This window comes from Drosophila biarmipes, chromosome 2R (assembly GCF_025231255.1).
Source record: "Drosophila biarmipes strain raj3 chromosome 2R, RU_DBia_V1.1, whole genome shotgun sequence".
Taxonomy (NCBI): Eukaryota; Metazoa; Arthropoda; class Insecta; order Diptera; family Drosophilidae; genus Drosophila; species Drosophila biarmipes.
The window spans coordinates 22,101,687-22,107,686 of NC_066615.1; the positions used below are offsets into that span (position 1 = coordinate 22,101,687).

Genomic DNA, 6,000 nt, shown 5'->3' on the forward strand with positions numbered 1-6,000 from the left:
TAAAATTCATGTTCATTGTAGTTGCCACAAGTTTGCCTTTGCTGAGGTTAAAACACAACATTTCTCGACATCAAACCAACAAGCTGGGTTGTAAATGGTAATTGACAAACAGACGCTTAAGTATTTTAAAATGATTTAAGTGTAGTACTTTCGGTAAGCTAGGGATGAATTAAGGAACATTGTCGGAAACTTAAAGGAAAAGAAAATACAGAAGATTTCTAGTCTCTTTTGAACTGTGTTGGATGTCTTGAGTGTTAAAAACACGCCCATTAAATCACGAAAAATATATGGGATCAACACATTCTTTATTGTTAAGCTCCATGTAGTTTCTTTCGTATAGGGAATCTGATGATTAAAGTGTTATGTACATGAGTAAGCCTAATCTATTTGCGAAAACCCACAGCTCACCTGCTGCCAAATATTTCAATTATTCAAATTACAAAAAGTAAATTACTAAGCCCTCTTGTTGGCAGCTTTCATTCACTCACCAATCCAAAACAAAACATTTGCGCCCTAGAAGTCGGTCGGAATATTTTACTGCCTGATATCTGCAGATGGAAAGTGTTTGTGCCACCTCACCTGACTGACTGACTTCCGTTTCGTTCCGCTCTAGACGATAATATGACGTACATGTTGGGGCCAACATGAAGTTAGCCCGCAAAATAATAAAATGGCTATAATAAATTTCTGTTTTCTGTTTTCAAAACGTTCCCAGGAATTCGGGGATGGATTGTATGCCAGCCAGCCTTTCAAGCGGAAATTGCACATTTTGCAGAAAGTGCTCCCCCGGGGAATCGGGATGAGATGGAGTATAAAAGGAATTAGGAATGCAATTTGAGGTTATGTGGGCAATGTGCAGCCGGGCCAACTGTACCACCACCGACATGGCTTTGCACTGAGAGAAAGTGGTCAAGGAATTTTCCAATTTAGAATTGTTCTGTTTTGTTCTTCTCACTGCGATCAATTAAATATCTTGCTAGCTGTCCAAAAAAGTGAGTCTTTAAGGGTTCTGACCATTTTTGACCAAGTTACAGAAAAAAAGAACGAAGAAAAAAATCGAATTTTCGCAACAAAATTAGATTCTCATTTTCGGCCAAAAAATATCACTATTTTGGTCGAAACAACATAAGTAATGGGTCAAAATCGGAATGTCATACCTTGCTGAGCTCGTAACAAAGTTTCCAATCAATTGGCATTCACACTTTAAAAATTTATTTTTTTTTAAATTTTCGCTAAAAATTACGATGCTACCCCTTGTAAAAAATTGAAAATTTGAGAAAATTTTTAGTTTTTAGAATCAGCCGGGAAGTAACTGCGATCAATTATCTATCTTGTTAGCTGTCCAAAACAGTGCGTCTTTTAGGGCTCGGACCATTTTTGAAGACCATTTTACAGAAAAAAAGGACTAAGGAAAAAGTCGAATTTTCATCAAAAAATGATATCCTTATTTTCGGCAAGAAAAATATCACTATTAAAAATGCAAGCCCACTTTTTAAGAAAAACTGCACGAAATACTGGATAAAGTATTAATTTTATTACAATTTTAAAAGTGCTTTTCCTAGGAATTAAATCAAATTGAAGTGTTGCGTTAGTCCTTAGGGTACCCATTTTGTTAATTTCAACTTACACACAATTTCTTCCAGTGCATGGCACCACCAACTCATGCTGACCACATCTGTATGCGCATTTGTTTAGATGAGCGACGCTATGTGTGTGTGTCAGTTAGACAAACAGACAGTTGGACTGACACTTGGACAGATGTTGGGATACGTAGAGAGCCTGGGAGTTGGACCCGGCCAAGGTCTGACAGCTGGACCCAGAGCTCCGGCTCCTCCGCCTCCATTTGCACCCGGAAAACCCTTTCCCAGATATTAATAGACGAAATTTGAGTATTGCTTCCGTCATGAATAAAATTTTGCATCCAGGGGCAGATGCAGCAGCGCTTGGGGAACGATGTAAGGCGCCCCCCGAAAACTTTTGACAATCCTCCCCTGGTCCCACACACCGCCTCTCTCTCGGAAACTTCTCATCCAGAGTTGGACCGTTCGCATTGTCCAGGACTGCAGTTTCCTTGCCCAAAACTTTTCAAATTGTCCATTCAACGTCCATTCAGCTGTCTGTTTTTGTGGCTCAGTTTTTCCCATTTTCATTTTTACTTTTTACTTCTCTTTTAATTTTAATGACGCCCTCTGAAAAATGTAAAACGCTTGCATTGCCCCAGAGCTGAAAACAATTTCGGGTATGTGCATTTTATGGCCGCATCGGGATTCTCCTGTTCCCAATGGACGGAGATGATTGCCCCTCACGTCCTTTCTTGTGGCTGTAGTTTTATTTAAGAAATACATCAAATGGAAGCTTAAATGTAATGTTTTGATATGGGTCTGGTATACTACGCAGTTACTTTACTTGTGCCGCAGTTTTCGATTAGGAATATGAGCTACTATATGCATTTTTAATCAGTTCCTCTATGCACTTTGAAAACCAAATCTCAATTGACAAATTCAATCTGCCTTTGAAATCCACTTAATCAATCAAAAGCAAAAAGCGATTTGGCCACAATCGTTACGACCATCAGAAGAAAATTCCAGCACTGCAAAATTCAAAATGCAGAAATTGAAAGAAACGCAGCGAAACGAACTGAGCCGAAACCACAGAACGAAATGCGGTAACACGCAAAACTTTGCTGAATCAACTACTAAAAGATTTATGGTATCAAAATAGTGCCACATAAAATATTCACACCTTGGCCCGGCTGCCAGAATCTAACGACTCCGGAGGGAAAGGGATTTTCCGTGGGTCGGAAGGCGAGGAGGAGGAGAAAGCCAACCAACTGATGCCTTTGGCCCGATAAAGCCATTGTTTATACTCCGCACAGCGACTGGGTTGTGGATTGCATTTTGGCCATAAGTTGGCAACATTTTTTATGCGTTCATCATGCGGTCAGCATAAATTTTTCATCGCCATTGCCCATTTTCCCTGCCCCTGCCCCAAACATGTTGCCAATTTTGATGTCTGACGGCCATAAATCAAGCCGTTTAAAGTCGCCACACGAAGAACTAGGAGCGAATAATTCCTTTTTGGCCAGAACATTTAAGCCTTTTATTCCACACCAATATGTTTGCGACCATGATTAGTGTTCTTGTGTGTTTCAGTGTCTGTTGGGTTGTATGCTTGCGTAGGGGAAGTCGTGAAACAAAGTACGTATAGGCGAAAGTAATTTGAGAGACACCAATCATGAAAAAGCACGAACAACCAACTAATGATGGGCTCAATGGTTTCGTCAACGCCAATGGGGGACCTTGCTAACCGATTTTCCTGGAATGAAAAAATGTATATTAATATAGGCTATAAATACCATTGTAATGCAATACAAGTCTATAGAGTACGGACGCTCCCTTGAGCGGACGAGCAATTTTGTATGTATGTACTAAATTGCAAGGAGTTGTACGGACGCTCTGTTACACGGACAAGATTTTTGTCAACCTCTAACGAATTATTTGGTATACCAGTTCGTTACTCACCACAATTGAATGACTGATTGCCCTTGCCGTACTTGGGATTTTCGTGCATGGATGGTGTGCTGCGGGTCAGGAATTAAAAGGGATTGCTATAGATCGAATTAGCATGCTGAACCCCTAGGCAATATGTACTTACTTCAGTCCATTTCGCAGTTCCCGGTACATGCCAGAGGGTGCCATGTCGTAGGAGGGCTTCATTCGGCTGACCTGCTGCGGTTGCTGGTGGTGATTCTGCTGCTGTTGGTAATGGTGCTGTTGGGGATACTGGGGGCTCTGGATGGGTTGGCTGTACTGCCACATGTTGCCGTTGGTCATCATCTGACCGGAGTTGGGATTGGAGCTCCAGTTACCAGAATGCGAGGGTGACGAGGGACAGGATGCAGCCATACCAGCACCATTACCTCCGCCAGTCAGGCGACCTTGATGCATTTGGGTGGTGGAGCCAGACTGACCGTACTGCTGCATCGGCTGACCCATCTGTCCCATCGAGGTCATGGGCTGCAGGTCGGGCAGCACTGCATTGATCCCGGGGGCGTCGATGGCCCCCATAGGGTTACCCATCATGGGCATCATGGTCATGCTGCTCAGGGGCGTAACGGCTCCAATGGGCAGCTGGGTGGTCATCGTGGACATGGGAGTCATCTGGTTTCCAGCGGGCATCATGCCCAGAGGCATACCCTGCATGGGGTAGGAGGTCATCTGGGAGGCACCCGACATGGGCATCTGCATCTGCAGATTCATCTGCGGTGGGTTCAGCGGCTGCATGGCCATCGACTGTCCTTGACCCTGCCCAGGACTCATGCTCAGCGGATATTGAGGCACGCTTTTCATCTGAAAAGGAAAAAGTATTTATTAAGGAATTCTCATACGGACGCTCTCCTAAGCGGACAAGTATCATAGAACAATATACTGTATTTTCACCTTAGAGTCCGCGTACATGCCGTAATCAGCTTCGTAGGGCACTGAGCAAAAATTCATTTTGAATATGTGGAAAATTCGTGTTGTATTCCAAAAAAATTATACAAAATATTCTAACTCAAAATTTTGTTGATACAAATTTTAGAATTTTTTGGTTTACTTTTTTTCTAGTACATCTGAATCTTACGATGAACGAAATACGAATGAGGTGGGTAACGAGAAACTCCTTAAACTTCTGACAATGGAGAGAAAGGTCTACTGCGATCTCGGTAGGTGTACGAGTATATAAAACGGAGATATTAAAGACTCATCGCAATGGCTTTGAAAATTTTAAAAATGAAATCAATGAAAATGTCAGAGTAATCTGGTTTTTAGGTTATCCAAAATTTGCTGTTACCAAATCTATTAAATGAGACGAAAAGGCGCCAAAAACAGGAAGAAAGTCGTAGTGCGCTTGAGTGGCCATCAACTTGAGAAAAAAAATGTGAAAAAGTCTGGCAAGAAGAAGCCCAACAAGAGGCACCACGTCCACTACCAGTGTCAGTGTCACACCCATCCCCGCCCAAGGATTCAAGCCTCGAAGGGTTTCCATGACAACTGTTGCAAGTACAAGATTCGTCCGCGACCCATGAGAACCAACCAGTGCAATCTGGCCACCCAGTGCCCCTCTCGCACGATCCCCCTCGCCGCCTCTGTGCCGCTCCTGCGGCATCCTGTCCAGCGGAAGGTGGTTCGCCTGCCGGAAACCGTGGTCATGGACATGCGGAATACAGAGGACGCCCGCCGACTGGCGGTCAGCTATAAGAATACCCTTATCCGAACTATTCTCCCAGTGCGGGACTTTGAAAACGGAGGGAGTCTGGAGGAACTTGGCCAAATAGATCTGAGACCACGGCATGCCTATCGAACAGGAAGGAAAATACCTTTACCCAGCGACATGGATCTCTGTGAGGACTTCTATGAGTAGGGAGATGTGTTCCTTCTAAAAAGATCCCTCTTGCCAATGAAAGCTAATATGGCATACCAACTGCTATTTTATTTCTCGTTAGTTTTCAATATATATATATAATATTTATAATATAATCCATAAATCTGTTCTTCAAAAAAAGTTTTTTTTGCCAATAAAACCGTATCTTTTTCCATTACATAAAACTCAAAATATTTTGTTTATCATAAGTCAATGGTATTTTACTCAACTCAAGAAAATTAGAACTTTCTTATAACTAACGTTCTACACAGTTCCTCCATTTGCACCACACTTTATTTTTACTTGGTCCTTCTGCGAACCACACCACAGTTCCCCGGGGAATAGGGATTATTTAAGTACCTTTAACTAGTTGCTTCGCCCCAGGGGCATATCGTGATCATCCACCGGGCCACGCCCCTCCTCCGCCGGCCTCCCCCGGCAGCTTAACCCACCCAGACTGTCCAGGACAATTAATTTGGCCCCGGCTTGTCAGCTTATTGTTTATCTACATAAATACGGAACACGAAGAACGGCTGCCCTGAGCTGTCGTGTCATTTATTCTGCCCCGCCGCTCCGCCCGTTCGACTTTCGATATCC

At 43.0% G+C, this 6,000-nt stretch overlaps 2 protein-coding genes across 3 annotated transcripts; one reads left to right on the top strand and one right to left on the bottom strand.

Annotated features, from left to right (window-relative positions):
- Window positions 1-3,070: 3,070 nt before the first annotated feature.
- Window positions 3,071-4,645, bottom strand: LOC108022285 (protein cbp-1). Of its 2 annotated transcripts, none has more exons than XR_001768035.3 (4): window positions 4,440-4,645; window positions 3,655-4,349; window positions 3,522-3,607; window positions 3,071-3,315 (listed from the first exon to the last, which is right to left on the bottom strand). XR_001768035.3 is itself a non-coding variant. In XM_017091143.3 (4 exons), the coding sequence occupies exons 1-4, from the start codon at window positions 4,494-4,496 to the stop codon at window positions 3,281-3,283; spliced, it is 846 nt and encodes a 281-aa protein (XP_016946632.1). In that variant the 5' UTR covers window positions 4,497-4,644; the 3' UTR covers window positions 3,071-3,280. The 2 variants fall into 2 exon arrangements, 1 of the variants encoding a protein (XP_016946632.1); XM_017091143.3 differs by having other exon boundaries at window positions 3,522-3,580; window positions 4,440-4,644.
- A 106-nt stretch (window positions 4,646-4,751) lies between these two features.
- LOC108022363 (uncharacterized) lies at window positions 4,752-5,578 on the top strand. Its single transcript, XM_017091244.3, has one exon. The coding sequence runs from the start codon at window positions 4,846-4,848 to the stop codon at window positions 5,401-5,403; it is 558 nt and encodes a 185-aa protein (XP_016946733.1). The 5' UTR covers window positions 4,752-4,845; the 3' UTR covers window positions 5,404-5,578.
- The last annotated feature ends 422 nt before the right edge of the window (window positions 5,579-6,000 follow it).

Coding starts and splice junctions, on each gene's coding strand:
- LOC108022285 (XM_017091143.3), bottom strand. CDS start 4,496: ATGAATTTTTGCTCAGTGCCCTACGAAGCTGATTACGGCATGTACGCG. Junction 4,350..4,439: donor GCATGTACGCGGACTCTAAG/GTGAAAATACAG, acceptor TTTCCTTTTCAG/ATGAAAAGCGTGCCTCAATA. Junction 3,316..3,521: donor CAATCAGTCATTCAATTGTG/GTGAGTAACGAA, acceptor TTTTCATTCCAG/GAAAATCGGTTAGCAAGGTC.
- LOC108022363 (XM_017091244.3), top strand. CDS start 4,846: ATGAGACGAAAAGGCGCCAAAAACAGGAAGAAAGTCGTAGTGCGCTTG.